The following is a 15,958-nucleotide window of genomic DNA, read 5'->3' on the forward strand; positions in this document are numbered from 1 at the left end:
ATAATCGGTATTTTGCAATATAATACATTTTGGGTTTAATACAGCTTTAGACAGAATTGGGCCTAAGACAAAGTAGCAGCTTGCTCCCTTTGGGCCCCCTGGACATGCAGGCTGTAGGCTCCTGCCAAGGTGTCTTTTTTTTGGATGATCCAGCTCTGAATATTTCCAAGCTGTGGCATATGCATCTCTTTGCAGTAGGTCTTCATATAATCATTTTTTCCAAGCCATTTAGATTGATCAATTGCTTTGAAAGGCCACTAAGCCAGAGGTTGGAATGGATTGATCCTTCCTGCATTCTCATTGCATCTCCTGCATTTCTCTAGTGTTTCTTTTCCCTGACTTCTAATTGCTTTAACATCAAATGTTGTAAATGCAACTGAGAAATATGAGAGCACTTCTCTGCTAAACATTCCTTATTTTATAAGCAATGCATCAGTCCTTTTATTATGGATTATGCTGGTTGACACTTTATTGGCAGGAAATGGCTTTGAACAAGAGTTTTCTAAACTTTCCAGTTGCTGCTGTTCTCCCATGATAGGCTGGTAGTGGAAGTATCCTGGCCAGACCTAACACATAGGGTCACCCTGAACAGCCATTTGTGTTTAAGGACCCCACAGTTATCACAAATGTCTAAACATTCCTAACATCCAGTTGCTATCGAATGGGTCTGGCTAGCTTTTGTTTTTCCCCTTGTAATACCTACAGCACACTTGTTTGGTAGGCTTTATGGATGTCCCCATGATGCAGCTGTTTTGGCAGATATACTCTTCCTGCCACTGAACACCGATAAAGATGCAAGACCACCTGTGAGAATGCTTACAGCTGAATTTCTGAATAAAGGTGTCATCCTCAGATGGAGTACAGATGCATGATTAACCAATAGCTAATCTTGTATCAGTACCAGTAACACTTTTTTCTCTGTCGCTCATTGACAGATGCAGAATCCATATCTTGATATCCATAGGGTTATATTGTCCCCTACAGGAGTAGGACACTAGGCAGAAAAAAAGTTCTGGCCACACCTATGGGCAGTCCCAGGGGGTATACCCTCTCTCTCCCTGCTATAGGATGTCAGTTTTTTTTCTGCCTAGTCAGGAGTAAGGACCTAAGTTCCTTGCTGGAAACTCTGGTCCTGGCAAGTTTTTTTATATCTTTTTTTTAGTTTGCCTTTTTCTCCAGTTATTCCTGTGAGATCTTCAAGCAATTATGCCAGATCTGGGCGACGGGCTGGATGCTGAGATCCAGTGGTCACCCCAGCCAGCCTACGAGCACGTGCAGGCCCAGCTCCGCGCTGGGTCGGCCGCGACATAGTCCTGCTGGACGGGGACTGTCCCACGGGTTAAACGTCCCGCCGAGTCGCATACGACCAGTCGACGGCCGAGTCGCAGCATCTCCTTTGGCCGACACAAGCCCCCCCCCCCCCCCCACTGGTCTGGAGTGGCGCCCGCTCTGTTCCGGTATGGTGAGTAAATGCTTCCCCCCTTTTCTCCTCATGGCTGACTCTGGGGTGGACCCGGCCCCTCCCTGGGATGGTCGGACCCCCACTAATCTGGGTTTTCCTCTTTTCCCCTGTGCACCCCCTTCCTGTGGGGGGGGGGTGTTTGTGTGTGTGTGTGTGTGTGTGTGTGGGGTGGCTGGCTGTTCTTGCAGGCCACTAAGGGGGTGGGGGGGTCCCGACGGTGCGGACGGCTGTTGTGCGGGGGGCTTCCTCCCTGGCTTCCCAGGGCCTACCTGCCGATCGATCGTCTGTTAGTGATGTGGGGACCCCCCTTCCCTCCGCAGCGCGCGGGGCCGCCATTTTCTTGTCCCTCGTGTGGCTCATGGCAGCGGCCATCTTGGTACACCCAGCTCGTTTGTTTGCAGAGCTGGGCAGCTGTGGGAGTTACTGAGGGCGTGTGAGGGGGCGGAGCCCCTCCCTAGACCCGGGAAGATCGCTCCACAGGACTTCCTTGTCATGTAGACAGCGCTGAGAGCAGTCCTTTTGAACTCTGGTGCATCGTGTGGTGATCATTTTGGGGGTCTCTCTTCTCTCTCTGCGGGGGTCTCCAGGCACGCTGTCTGACCACTGAGGGGAGCTGTAGCGCTGGGTGACATTTTTTGCAAAGAAAAAAAGTTTTTTTCAATTTTGTCATATTTTGCTGACGGGTTCCCCTGGTGTTGCCATGAACCCTGCTGCACATGTGTCCCCATCTGAACCCCCACGAGGTGGCCGCAGGGCCCTCTGATTCTCCGCTCCCCATTGATGTATCCGCTGGTTTCCAGACTAAATAAAGCTACTGTTATCCCGTTGGAGGATTCCCCGTCCTTCCGAGATCCGGTTGATCGTAGGGCGGAATCGGTGTCCCGTTCCATATTCTCCCTGGCAGGGTCGGCCTTGAGGCCAGTGTTTACCATTGCTCTGGTTTCGCAGACGTTGACGGAATGGGCCAAGCTGTTACGCCATGACCTGGAGGGGAGAAGTCTCCCCCCTGCCGTGGCAGATTTGCTGGAGCAGAAGGTGCAGGGGCTACAGTTTATTTGTGACGCCGCGCTTGACGTTGCTCCATTACTGGGGCGTGTGTCAATCTCGGCGGTGGTCCTCCGGCGCATGGTCTGGTTGAAGTGCTGGTCGGCGGATCAGGCCTCAAAAAAAGCCTTGGCGGATCTCCCTTTTCAGGGGGATCGCCTGTTTGGTGCTACCTTGGATGAGATTATCACCCCGGGGGGTTTCAAGAGACCCTGGTCTGGTAAGCAAAAATCCGTCTTCGCCGGTTCCCGGACCCGTGGCTCTCCAGGATTACAGACAAATGGGTTCACGAGGTCATACGGTTGGGATACAAGATCGAGTTTCGATCGCTTCCACCGGTGCGATTCTTCCCTTCCAATATGCGACTGTCCCCGGATCGCCTAAAGGCTCTGTTGGGGGCAGTGCGGGACTTGATGCAACAAGGAGTGGTGGTTCCGGTTCCCTGTACGGAACGTTTTCAGGGTTTATACTCAAATCTGTTCACAGTGCCCAGGAAAGAGGGCAAGGTGCGTCCAATTCTGGACTTAAAGGCGCTCAATTGTTTTGTCCGGGTGCAAAAATTCAAGATGGAGTCCATTCGCACAGTGGTGGCCTCCCTGCATCAGGGGGATTTTCTGGCGTCCATAGACATCAAGGATGCCTATCTTCACGTTCCCATTTACGCAGGACACCAGCGGTTTCTGCGCTTTGCTGTGGGAGAGGACCATTATCAGTTTGTGGCGTTACCTTTTGGTCTCGCCTCTGCTCCCCGGGTCTTCACAAAGGTTTTGGCCCCAGTTCTGGCGCTGTTGCGGCAGCCGGGCATATAGTTTCTGGGCTCCCTGGACAACCTCCTCCTCCGTGCAGAGTCTCCACAGGCTCTGTTGTCAAACTTGGAGATCACCATGACCTCTTTGGAAGAGTTCGGGTGGCTGTTGAACCTGCAGAAGTCATCCCTGGTTCCCTCCAGGAGGCTGGACTATCTGGGCCTGACTTTGGATGCGTCCTTGGCCAAAGTGTTTCTCCCTGCGGAGAAACTCCAGAAGATTCGGTCGACGACTCAGTTGTTACTGTCCGCCAACTGGCTGTCTCTTCGGACTTGCATGAGGGTTCTGGGGCTGATGGTGGCGTCTTTCAAGGCAGTACCTTTTGCTCAGTTTCATATGCGGACTCTCCAAAAGGACATTCTTCTCAAATGGAACCGGAATCCCGATTCCCTAGACAATCGGATCCGGCTGAGCAAGCGAACCAGGGAGTCTCTGGTTTGGTGGCTTCGGTCTCCGATGCTCAGTCAGGGGAAGTCCTTTCTTCCGATCTATTGGACGATTGTCACCACGGATGCCAGTCTATCCGGGTGAGGAGGGGTTCTCGGCAGGCTGTCTGCTCAGGGGCTCTGGTCCCTGGAACAATCCAGGTTGCCGATAAATGTGTTGGAACTGAGAGCGATCAGGTTTTGCCTGGACCCTGGACCGAGCATCTTTTGGGGCTGCCCGGTTCGAATCCAGTCGGACAATGCCACAGCCGTGGCTTATGTCAATCACCGGGGGGGGCACCAAGAGTGTTCTGGCGGCTGTAGAAGTGGCCGGCATTCTTCGTTGGGCGGAACAGTTTGTTCCGGCTCTTTCCGCAGTTCACATTCCGGGCGTGGAAAATTGGCAGGCGGACTTTCTCAGCCGTCAGACCTTGGATCAAGGGGAATGGTCTCTTCATCCAGAGGTGTTTCACTAGTTGTGCCTTCGTTGGGGCACCCCGGACGTGGATCTGTTGGCATCTCGGCTCAACAGGAAGGTGCAGAGGTTTGTAGCCCGCTCCCGCGATCCTCTGGCGGACGCCGCAGACGCACTGGTTGCTCCGTGGGGGCAGTATCAGCTGCTGTATGCCTTTCCTCCAAGTTGCTGCCGAAACTTCTTCGCAGGATAGAGGCGGAGGGAATTCCAGTCATCCTTGTGGCTCCGGACTGGCCTCGTCGCGCCTGGTACGCCGACTTGGTCAGGCTGGTCGTGGACGCTTCTTGGCAACTTCCTCTCAGGGAGGATCTGCTGTCTCAGGGACCGATCTTCCATCCTGCTTTACGATTGCTGGCTTTGACGGCTTGGCTGTTGAGAGCCAGGTGCTGAAGGACAGGGGTTTGTCTGCTTCAGTTATTCCTACTCTGATTAAAGTGAGGAAAGCTACTTGCAGAAAGATCTATCATCGCATATGGAAGTCTTATATCGCGTGATGTGAGTCCCTCGGGGTTCCTCCACGTTCTTACTCGGTGGCTCGATATTGGCCTTCCTGCAACGGGGGGTTGAGCGGAAGCTGGCCTTGAGCACTATCAAGGGTCAGGTTTCAGCAATGGCAATCTTCTTCCAGAGGCCACTGGCTACTCATTCTTTGGTGCGGAATCTCATCCAGGGGGTGTGGCACCCGGTTCCTCCGGTGCGCACGCCCTTGCTGCCCTGGGATCTTAATTTGGTGTTGTCGGTTCTCCAGAAACCTCCCTTTGAAAATATTAGGGAGATTCCCTTGCTTACCTTATCCCAGAAGGTGGCCTTTTTGGTGGCTATCACTTCTGCACGCAGGGTGTCGGAACTGGCTGCGTTGTCCTGTCGTTCCCCATATCTGGTGGTTCATAAGGATAAGGTGGTTCTTCGCCTAAATCCGTCTTTCCTTCCTAAGGTGGTTTCCGACTTTCACTTGAATGAGGATATTGTGTTACCTTCCCTGTGTCCTAAGCCCAGTCATCCTCGGGAGTTTGCGTTACACTCCTTGGATGTGGTTCGGGCGATCAGGGTGTACGTGGCTACTACTGACTCTTTTTTCGTAAGGCTGATTCACTTTTTGTGATCACGGATGTCCCTAGAAAGGGGTTGCCTGCGTCTGCCGCTACTATCTCCAGATGGATCAGACAGACTGTGGTGCAGGCTTATTCTATTAAGGGTCAGGTTCCTCCGTTCCCTGTTAAGGCGCACTCTACTCGGGCTCTTGGTGCTTCCTGGGCCTTCCGCCATCAGGCGTTGGTGCTTCAGGTTTGCAAGGCGGCTACCTGGTCGTCGGTTCATACCTTTACAAAATTTTATAAGGTTGATGTGCTGGCATCGGTGGATGCCTCTTTTGGCCGCAAGGTTTTGCAGGCTGCTGTTTGAGGGGACCTTTGGTCTACCTTGGGGGTTTTGTTTTTTTTTTTTTTTTCAGGTGGATCTCATCTTCTTGTTTCGATGAGTCCTCTGTTCTTCTGGTTGGCTCTGTTTTGGCCTTCTGGATTGGATTTTTTTTCTGTTATCCCACCCCTCACTTATGGCACTGCTTTGGGACGTCCCTATGGATATCAAGATATGGATTCTGCGTCTGTCAATGAGCGACAGAGAAAACTGGATTTTTGACTTACCGTAAAATCCTTTTCTCTTAAGCTCATTGACAGACGCAGTACCCACCCCTCTATTTTGAGTTGGGTTGGTATGAGTCTCTGACATTGCTTTGTTACATAACTGACATCCTATAGCAGGGAGAGAGAGGGTATACCCCCTGGGACTGCCCAAAGGTGTGGCCAGAACTTTTTTTCTGCCTAGTGTCCTACTCCTGTAGGGGGCAGTATAACCCTATAGATATCAAGATTCTGCGTCTGTCAATGAGCTTAAGGGAAAAGGATTTTACGGTAAAAGTCAAAAATCCATTTTTTTTTGTCATGTTAGGATAATTCTATTCACTTCCTGTCCCTAAGATGCAACCAGGGCTGGATTAGGAGCATTGTGGGCCTGGTGCTGAGGAATTTGGTGGGCCTTTTTTGGATATAAAATGAAAACGCAAACCCTTTTTTGTTAAAACAAATATTTTAAACAAATCACCCATTCAAACTATGCACAATAAACTTGTGTGAATGAGCTCTTAATTTTTTTTTTTTTTTTACTTTTTTAATTTTTGATTTGTTGCAATGTTTTCTCCTTTTTTTTAACACTTTATTTTGGGGTGTGGGCCTTGGACAGTGTCAGCTGAGCAGTGGGTGGTGTCCATAGTTAATTGTTGTTATAACATTTTTTACAATTGATTTTAAGGTTTTTTTTTTTGTTTTTTTTTTCATCATTTTTTTTTTCACAATGCTTTTGGGGGCTTGGCAGTGGATGGTTTCAGTAGGGCAGTAGACTGTGTCAGTAGTTTTCTCATTTACTATTTTTTTTTTTCCTTACAAATTATTATATTGCTGTTTATTACAATTTAACAGCCCTGTTCGGGGCTTTGGTGAGATATCAGGGGTCTAAACTGACCCCCTAAAGGACTGACACATTCAGCAGTCCCTTTCTTTGTATCCTCCGCTGCATTGCAGATGTATGAATGAATAAATAGGAGACAGAGGCTACTGTTCATTCACAAAGTGAAGCATAGTAAACAGATGGGTACGGATCCCTGACTTCAAACAAAGAAGGGGCCTAGTAAATTGCATATTTACCAGACCACCCTTCCCCGCTCTCCTTTCTGACGCATCCTGAGTGGCGGCTGGGGGAGCAGGGGGAATCTAAAGGTCAGTCAGGGGTGATTGGTATGGCAGGGGGCGCAATTACAAGCACTGATCTCCCTCCTATGGCTCTCCACATGCAGCTGAAGAAAAAGTTGACAGTGTCTCTTTTCTTGACTTTTATACGTTTTTTTTTTTTTTTTTGTTTTTTATCTTCCCAAAGACAAATATACCACTCCTCACAAACGCACCTTATTTAAAATGGAACTGCACTGCATCTGAGCACCACAAACCAAAAATACTATTTAATTAATTTGTATTATTCAAAGCAATCTCCCCAATCCATCCAGGTCTCCATGCTTTATTTTGCTGAGAAATAATTTTAAAAAAACACCCCTAGCATTTCTGGTCGTGGCCATTTTGAGTAAGGGCAAATGTTTCATGTATCATTTCCTTACTGGAATCGATCTGCTCTTTGCTCAGCCTTAGGCTGAGCAGAGATCCCTCCCTCTCATGAAGACTCCTGGGATGCTTGACATCATTTGCCTAGGCAAGTAACTGAAGAAATGTTAAAAAAAAAGCTTAAAATCAGTATATATATATATATATATATAATGATATACTTTCCTATCTATTTACGAATTATTGCAGCATAAGGATTAAAAATAGTCAATGTTGATTGAGAGGGTGAAGTTCCACTTTAAGTCATCAGATTTTGGCAGCACCTATATTTTATATTTGTGAGCAACTACTTTCAAGGATGAAGGGCTAAATTAGAACCAAAATATTTGATGCGCACCTTGAGAATTGCTACTACATACATCCATCGAACCAGATATTGATGCATTATGTTTATCAAAAACATTATTAAATATTGCACTAGGTACATGTTGCCCTCTTTTACAAAAAATGAAGTTTTATTGCTCAGGTACATTATTTACTGTATATCAGTGATCGTTAAATTTCGATCTGCTTGACTTTTTCTGCTCATCAGCTATTCGTATTTTATGCGGGCCCAAGACCATTCCTCTTTTTTTCAATGTGGCCCAGGAAGGTCAAAATGTTGGACATCCTTGCCCTGAACAATGTATCTTTGTTGTCTTGAATTCCTTCTGTGATAGTATGGCACTTCTCGGTATGAGAGTGTACCTCCAGCACTTCTATGTCTAGTTCCGTATAGTTGTATATCTGCAGTGTGTGTGATCTAAGGCACTGCTGCCTCTACTGCTAGTCTCAGGAGATTTGGATTGAGACTCAGTGATGTTACTACTGTGGTGCTTGCTGTTGTCCTTGCTGGCAGGGCCGGTGCAAGGATTTTTGTCAACTTCGGCAAAGGTGTATTTTGCCACCCCCACCGTCCTCCCGCCACTGTCCTTCCACTACCCTCTCCACAATAGCAGTCCTGGAGCCATTTTTTACATTTTTTGTTTACATTTTTTAAAAAAAACATTTGAGGCCTAAAGATTACCGTACTTAAAACCTCCAAAATATATTTTTATTTTTTTGAAAGCAGACCATAGAGAATAAAATGTTTTATAGTTCTAATTTGTTCCATGACATTAGCGCAACATTTCAGTAAAAAATACAAGTACATTTTTGGGGAAGTAAATGCAATTTATTACCTAATTTTGATGAGGTTGTACCGAGTAAATGGATACCCATGTCCGATCCTAAAATTGAGTACAATAACAAATATATGGCAAAGCAATCATGCAAAATGTCAAAGTCCTATGCTAAGTGGTGTTATATTGTTTGATGTTTTAGAGTGCAGAGGCTGGGTCCATTTGATCACACCCAGAGGCAGCTGGGAGAGAGGTGCTTGTACATCTTCCCAACCATGGTGGAACCCACTAGAATCTTGTGTGAGAGCCTGGAGAAGAACTGCTTACTTGGGGAAGTAGCCACCACCAGAAAGGTACGCTATTATTTCTCTCCTCCTATACAGACTGGTGGGTAGCGTAAAGGGAAGGTGTGTGTAGTTGGGGGGAGGGAGGGGAGTGATGGCAAAGTAAATCGGTTTTCTTGTAATTGCCAAGCATAGGTTTACTTTAACGCAACAGCCATATTTGTTCATTAGGGCAAAGTTCATGTCAGCCAAAATATGTCTGAAGATGAAACTCCTTTCTGAAGGATAACTGAACTTTTAAACACATTGGTGCTCTTATAGGCAATAGATTTGGGTCAATTTTTAACTTTTTTTAAAGGTGTGAAACAATTTTAAATCCTTCTTTCTTAACTAAGTGTATACATTCCTTTTGGTTTTACAAATAAACATTTAATGCTTGACCAATAATTATAACTATTAGAACGATAGTGGGGAAAACGAATGAATTGATCTGCAAATGTTGTAAGTTTGCCCACTTACAAAGAAATGAAGGGTCTATAATTTTTATCATATGCGTTTTTTCTGGATTTTTGTTGATATTCTGTCCATCATTTAAAACACGCCTGATTATAAATTGAGTTGCAGTTCAGTTAGTAAGAGAAGTATTTGATCCCCTACCAACCAACAATGATGCTGGCTCCCACAGTCTGGCTTCGGTATGTGCTCATGTGGTACACAGATTAGTCCTGGCAATTTAAGAAAATGTTCCTAACGACAACTTGTTATGTTTTTATAAGACACCTGTCCACAGATTCTTTCTTCCATTCACACCTCACCATCATGGGCAAGACCAAAGAGCTGTCAAAGGATGTCAGGTACAAGATTGTAGACCTGCACAAGGCTGGAATGGGCTACAAGACCATCAGCAAGAAGCTTGGTGAGAAGAAGAAAACTGTTGGAGTGATTATTCGCAAATGGAGGAAATACAAAATAACCATCAATCCCCCTCAGTCTGGAGGTCCGTGCAAGATTTCGCCTTTCATGAGAAAAGTGAGGGATCAACCCAGAACTACATGAGGAGTTTGTGAATTATCCCAAGGTAGTTGGGACCAGAGTCACCAAACATACCATTGGTAACACAATACGCCACCATGGATTAAAATCCTGTAGCGCCCACAAGGTCACCCTCAAGAAGGCTTAGCTCTTTGGCATTATCTCAACTTGCTATTTTTGAAGGAAGAAAAGTGCTGACCATGATCCTGAAGGAAGAAAAGTGCTGACCATGATCCTAAGAACACCAACCCTACAGTCAAGCACGGAGGTGGAATCCTTATACAATAATGTCCCTTAATGTGGTGAAGTCGACCTGTACCTTTAGCAGAGAAACGGCCCCAATGCTAAAGGTACAGGCTGACTTGACAGTGACCCAAAACATACCACCAAGGCAACAAATGAGTGGCTCAAGAAGAAGCGCATTAAGGTCATGGAGTGGCCTAGTCTACAGACCTTAATCCTATAGCAAACCTATGGAGGGAGCTGAAACTGAGTTGCCAAGCGACAGCCAGGAAGCCTTAAGAATTTAGGGAAAATCTGCAAAGAATGGACCTAAATCCTCCTGAGATATGTGCAAACTTGATCACCAGCTACCAGAAACGTCTTCTCTCTGTACTTGCCAGCAAGAGTTTCTCCACCAAGTACTAAGTCCTGTTTTGCTTGGGAATCGAATACTTATTTCTCTTTTGTTCACTGACTGACACAGCTCTCCATTATTCAGAACCATAGGGTTATATTGCCCCCTACAGGAGTAGGACACTAAGCAGAAAAAAGACTTGGCTACGCCTATGGGCAGTCGCAGGTGGTATTATACTCCCCCTCTGCTATAGGTCTTCAGTTTTTTTCCGCCTAGTCGGGATTTCCCTGCCGGGATCTTTGGTCCTGGTACTTTCTTTCTTTTTACTGGCATTTTATTTTCTCCTGTTTTTTTCCTGTGAGATTTACAACCAACTGCAGGACTGGGGGACAGGCTGGATAATCTAGATCCAGTGGTCCCCCCCCCCCAGTTTGGCCAGCAAACACACGCAGAGCTCCGCGCTTGGTCAGCCGTGACAGGCCCCATTCTGGACCATGGAGGGCAGTGAGTTAAACGTCTCGGGAGGACGCGTATGACTGGACGCCGATAGACCGTGTCAGTGTTACCCTGGCCAACAGCCCCCCAATTCTGTTGTGAGGAGGTTTTGTCTTGGGAGTGTTATCCGCATACAGGCTGGACCGGTAAGTAGATGGCCCCTTCCCTCCTTCCTGGACGGTAAGTAGGGATTGGACACTCCCTGGGGTGATCAGTCCCTCTGGGGTTCAACTCCAACCCCTGGGTTGAACAAGGCAACCATGATTCCAGTAGAGAAATCTCTGGCATTTAAGGATCTGAATGAAGAATAATAGTAGCGCAAAAAGTCACTTATGATGTAACTCACAAATTGCATAAAATACAACCATAAAATAAGGGGTGTTTTAAAACACTTCAATATAGGATAAAAAGTCCTTTAAAGTCCATAGACCGTCCAGGATAGAGTGATGTTGTTAATGGATCACCTTTTTCAACCACCACCAAGTGTCACACAGTAGAAGTGGCAACTCACCAGATATAGTGGCTTGATCAATCCTTGCTGTATACACTAGATCCGATATCCCTTCCACAAACTCCACTCAGTATAATGGCCACATGGAAGGGATATCGGATCTAGTGTATACAGCAAGGATTGATCAAGGCTGTTTCTGACACCCATCATTAATACCTTTTGATTCCTGCTTTTTGTGCTCTTGTGTGAGAACACCTGAGCCACTATATCTGGTGAGTTGCCACTTCTACTGTGTGACACTTGGTGGTGGTTGAAAAAGGTGATCCATTAACAACATCACTCTATCCTGGACGGTCTATGGACTTTAAAGGACTTTTTATCCTATATTGAAGTGTTTTAAAACGCCCCTTATTTTATGGTTGTATTTTATGCAATTTGTGAGTTACATCATAAGTGACTTTTTGCGCTACTATTATTCTTCATTCATGTTTTTCCAAGTTATACGATATTTGGTGAAGTAGCAGCAGTTTGTTTGTTTTTAGCAGTTAACCAGCTGACTCCTCCAACAAGCGCAGAGATATCCTGCTTGACATACGTGTGTCCAGATATATATTTATTCATTTAAGGATCTGGCTGACAAGAAGGCGGAGGCTGTTTCCCGCAATATGTTCTCTATTGCTGGCTCGGTGCCTAGGCCAGTCCTGGCTATTGCCCTGGTGTGGGCTAAGCTTTTGCTCTGTGATCTAGAGGGTGAGCAGGCTCCCACTGAGTTGGCGGGCCAGTTGGTCCAGGGGCTGCAGTTTTTCTGCGATGCCGCTTTAGATGCAGCTTCGCTGATTTCTAAGCTATCTTGTTACAGCAGTGGGCTTAGGTGTGTATTGTGGCTTAAGTGTTGGTCTGCGGACCAGACTTCTAAAGAAGCTCTGACTGCCTTACCCCTTCAAGCAATCGCTTGTTTGGCCCTACCCTGGATGACATCATTAAGAGTCTCACAGGGGGGGAAGGGTACCTTTCTTCAACAGTCTGAGAAGAAAAAGGAACCTCGTTGCAGACGTGGCCCGGCTTTCTTTGCTCACAAGAAGTTTTAGGTCCTCCTCGGGAGGTTTACAAACAAGTGGCCCTGGTCTGGCAAGCCAGGAGCAGGATTTTTCTAGACCCGCAGACAAGGCTCCTTCAACTTGAAGGTGTACCCTCATCCGTGCCTGGAGTGGGGGATGTTTTCCCTGGTTTTCCCTGGTTTCTGGGCCTGTAGACCTCGTTGGTAAACAACCAATATGTCCGGTTACAAGTCAGTTTCGTTCTTGCCCTCCGGAAAGGTTCTTCCCTTCCTCTCCTTGGGGCGTTGCATGATCTGTTGCTTTAGGTATTGGAATGGTTGCAAGGTTTTTATTCAAGCCTGTTCACGGTCCCAAAGGAGGGCTAGGTTAGTCCAATTCTGGACCTTGTGTACCCGCACAAAGCAGTTCAGTGCCCTAAGTTTAGAATGGAGTCCATTCGCACGGTGGTGGCATCCCATCATCGGTGGGACTTTCTTGCTTCTATCAGCGTTGAGGATGCTTCCCTGCACATTCAAATATGTGCCCGAAACTAGCGCTTCCTCTGTTGTGCTGCGGGAGAGGAGCATTACCAGTTTGTACCCTTTGAGGAGCATTAAGTGTTCCTACACCTTGAGCCTTGCCTCTGTTCCTCAGGTCTTCACAAAGTGTTGACCCTGGTTCTGGCATTGCTACGTCAGCAGGGGATTGCGGTACTAGGCTCCCTGGACAACCTCCTTTTGTTAGTGGAGTCCTCTGCTGACCTACAGCAAGCTGCTTGCTGTGGGGGCACTCAACAGGAGGGAGAGGCCAGGCACACCGAAGAGAGACCCGAGAAGAGGAGGATCTGTGCTGCTCTGTGCAAAATCGCTGCACAGAGTAGGCAAGTATGACATGTTTGTTATTTTTAACTAAAAAAAATAACGAGTATCACTTTAAAAAACAAATGTTTTCAAAGTACAGTTATCCTATGTGTGCACCTACCGTGTTTCCCCCGAAAATAAGACCTACTGTGATTTTCAGGGTGGACTGCAATCTAATCCCTACCTCGAAAAAAAGCCCTAGTTTAGTGTTTGTAAAATCCTAGAATTCACTCTATTACTGTTTTATATAATGTCCAATGTGTGTGTTTCTGTAATATAATTCTGCCAAATACCTTTGGCACAGCGGTGCTCAGCTGACCTCACGCTGCTCTCCTCCTCTTCTCCCAGCTGTCAGCGGGGGATCTCTACCCCTCCCTCTCCAGAGCGTGGAAGAGAGCTTTGGCGGGTCACAGAAGCGCCGAGCTGCGCTGTAACAAAGGTATTTGGCACAATTATAATACAGGAACACACATTGGACATGATATATTACTAATAATAGAGTGGATTCTACAAAAAAGCCTTTTTTTTTTTTCTTTTTAAATATTGGATAAAGCGAGGAAGGATTAGAACGCTTGCTAATTCTAACTGCTGTGCAGCACTCCATTGGAGAAATTTTCTTTGTCCTGAGGATGTTTTTTTTTGTTTTGTTTTTTTGTTTACTAATGTTACTAGGGGCATTCTAGAACTTCTGTTAGCTTTTTATATTGTCTGGTTCCCTGGCAGATTTTCGCTCACTTAGGGCTCTTTCACACGGGCGATCCGATCAGATCCGCCTGTCAGTTTTTTAGGCGGATCTGATCGGATCCTCCATGCAGCTCTATGGGGCAGCGGGTGTCACCTCCGCTGACACCTGCTGCCATCCATATCTGATCCTGTCCGTGAAATCCGGATGGATGGAAACCCTATTTTTCCATCCGTTCAGGGATCGGATGAGAGCGGACAGGTGGTCCGCTCTCATCCGATCCCCCATAGAGAGCAGCGGGGGCTGTGACACCTCCCTCTCCGCACTGCAAGCGGAGACGGAGCTGTCATCCGCCGGCTCAGCGGGGATCAAACCGCCGATCCCCGCTGAGCAGCACGGATCCCCCTACGGAGGCGGACCGTGTGAAAGAGCCCTTAGGCTGCATTGTCTGGTTCCCTGTGGCAGATTTTCGCTCACTTAGGCTGCATTCGCATCTGGCCATTTTGAATAGTGGTGAGAATTGCTGAGATTCTGCCCACAGTTTCAAAACGGTCTTGTAAAATGCCAAATCGCACAAGTCGAATTTCAGATACCATTCATCTTCATGGTGCCTAACAATTCACATTGAGCGATTTATTTTAGTAGACCACTTTAAAATCGCAGGAAGACTCACGGCGATTTTGCCTGCGATTCGATTCAAATTGCCCAGGTGTGAATGCAGCTTCAAACTCTATGCAATAGTAAATATAAAGTTTTGGCTATAAGGATGTCCACGTCAATGTATGATGTAAAGTCTTAAGAAAAACTTGTTTATAGTTTGGCTTTCAGAGTCATGCCTTTGGCTTTTCTTTCAGCAAGGAGACAAGTTGCGGGAAAAGCAAATCGTAAAAATCATTGCATGTACACAAGAGTCCTCAAACCCGGCAGAGCTATTCAAGAGACACTCTAACACTCCAGCATCTGAAGTGACTGATAGAGGCAGTAACCAGAAGGAGGCCAGTAACCAGAACGAGGCCACCAATGGAAAAGAACTACCCAAAGCTCCAGCCTCTGAGGAGTGCTCTGTACAAGACCAATTGCTGGGCAACATCCAGGAGATGTTCCAGGACTTCCCACTTCAGGCCAATGAACAGGATGCAGATGACGAAGCTGCTGAGGACACAGATGACACGAGCTCTGTGACTTCTTCTGCCAGCTCGACCACCTCCTCAAAAAGTGGCAGTGGGGCTGGCTGTAAAAAGAGCATTCCTCTGTCCATACGAAACTTAAAGAGGAAACACAAAAAGAAGAAAAAGAGCAAGGTGTACAGAGAGTTCAAGCCAGGGGACAGGTTTGTAAGTGGGGGAACCCCAAAGCTTTGGGCTGGTCTTCCAGTATGACTTCCCCAGTGTTTCTGTTGCATAGGGATAAATGTATTTGGTGTATGGTTTAACACATTTTTGTATTTTTTTTTTTTTTTTTTAAGCACTTGCTGACTTGCCCTACGCAGATATACTGCGGCGCGGTGACTCGGCTGCGTGCGCATAATCACGTATATCTTATGTGATTATGTATATATTAAATATACACATATTGTATATATTATGTGATTATGTGCACGCGGTCAAGTTGGCGCGCGCTCCGCTGGAGCCGCATTCCTGCTGTGCTTAGACACAGAGGGAGCCAGACCGTGGGAGGAGCGGTGGAGATCACCGCCGGCCTCCTGCATTCGTCACAGAAACTGACAGAAGACCCGTCTGCTTATGTAAACAAAGCAGGCGGGTCTTCTGTCACACAGGCAGAAAGATCATGAGTTTCAGCTAAGCTGAAACCCCGATCTCTCTCTGTGCCTATCACAGAGCCCCTCCCCCCAGTCAGTAAGCATTATTAGGCATACATTACCCCTTTGATCACCCCCAATGTTAACCCCTTCCCTGCCAGTGTCATTTATACATGAACAGTGCATAATATTTAGCACTGTATACTGTATTAGTCACAGCTCCCCAAAAAATGTCAGTTAGCGGCTTGATCTGTCCACCGTAATGATGCAGTCCCGCTAAAAATCGCTGATTGCCGCCATTA

The 15,958-nt window shown here is 46.9% G+C and overlaps 1 protein-coding gene across 1 annotated transcript in view; it reads left to right on the top strand.

Moving 5' to 3' along the window:
• The window catches only part of UBE2O (ubiquitin conjugating enzyme E2 O), a 141,521-nt gene that overhangs the window by 60,733 nt on the left and 64,830 nt on the right, over positions 1–15,958 (top strand). Inside the window, exons 8-9 of the mRNA XM_082271902.1 lie at positions 8,682–8,832; positions 14,752–15,227. Of these exons, the coding sequence (XP_082128028.1) occupies positions 8,682–8,832; positions 14,752–15,227 (627 nt within the window). The remainder of the gene's footprint in view (positions 1–8,681; positions 8,833–14,751; positions 15,228–15,958) is intronic.

The sequence above is a fragment of the Pelophylax lessonae genome (genome assembly GCF_965119305.1).
Source record: "Pelophylax lessonae genome assembly, chromosome: 11".
Taxonomy (NCBI): Eukaryota; Metazoa; Chordata; class Amphibia; order Anura; family Ranidae; genus Pelophylax; species Pelophylax lessonae.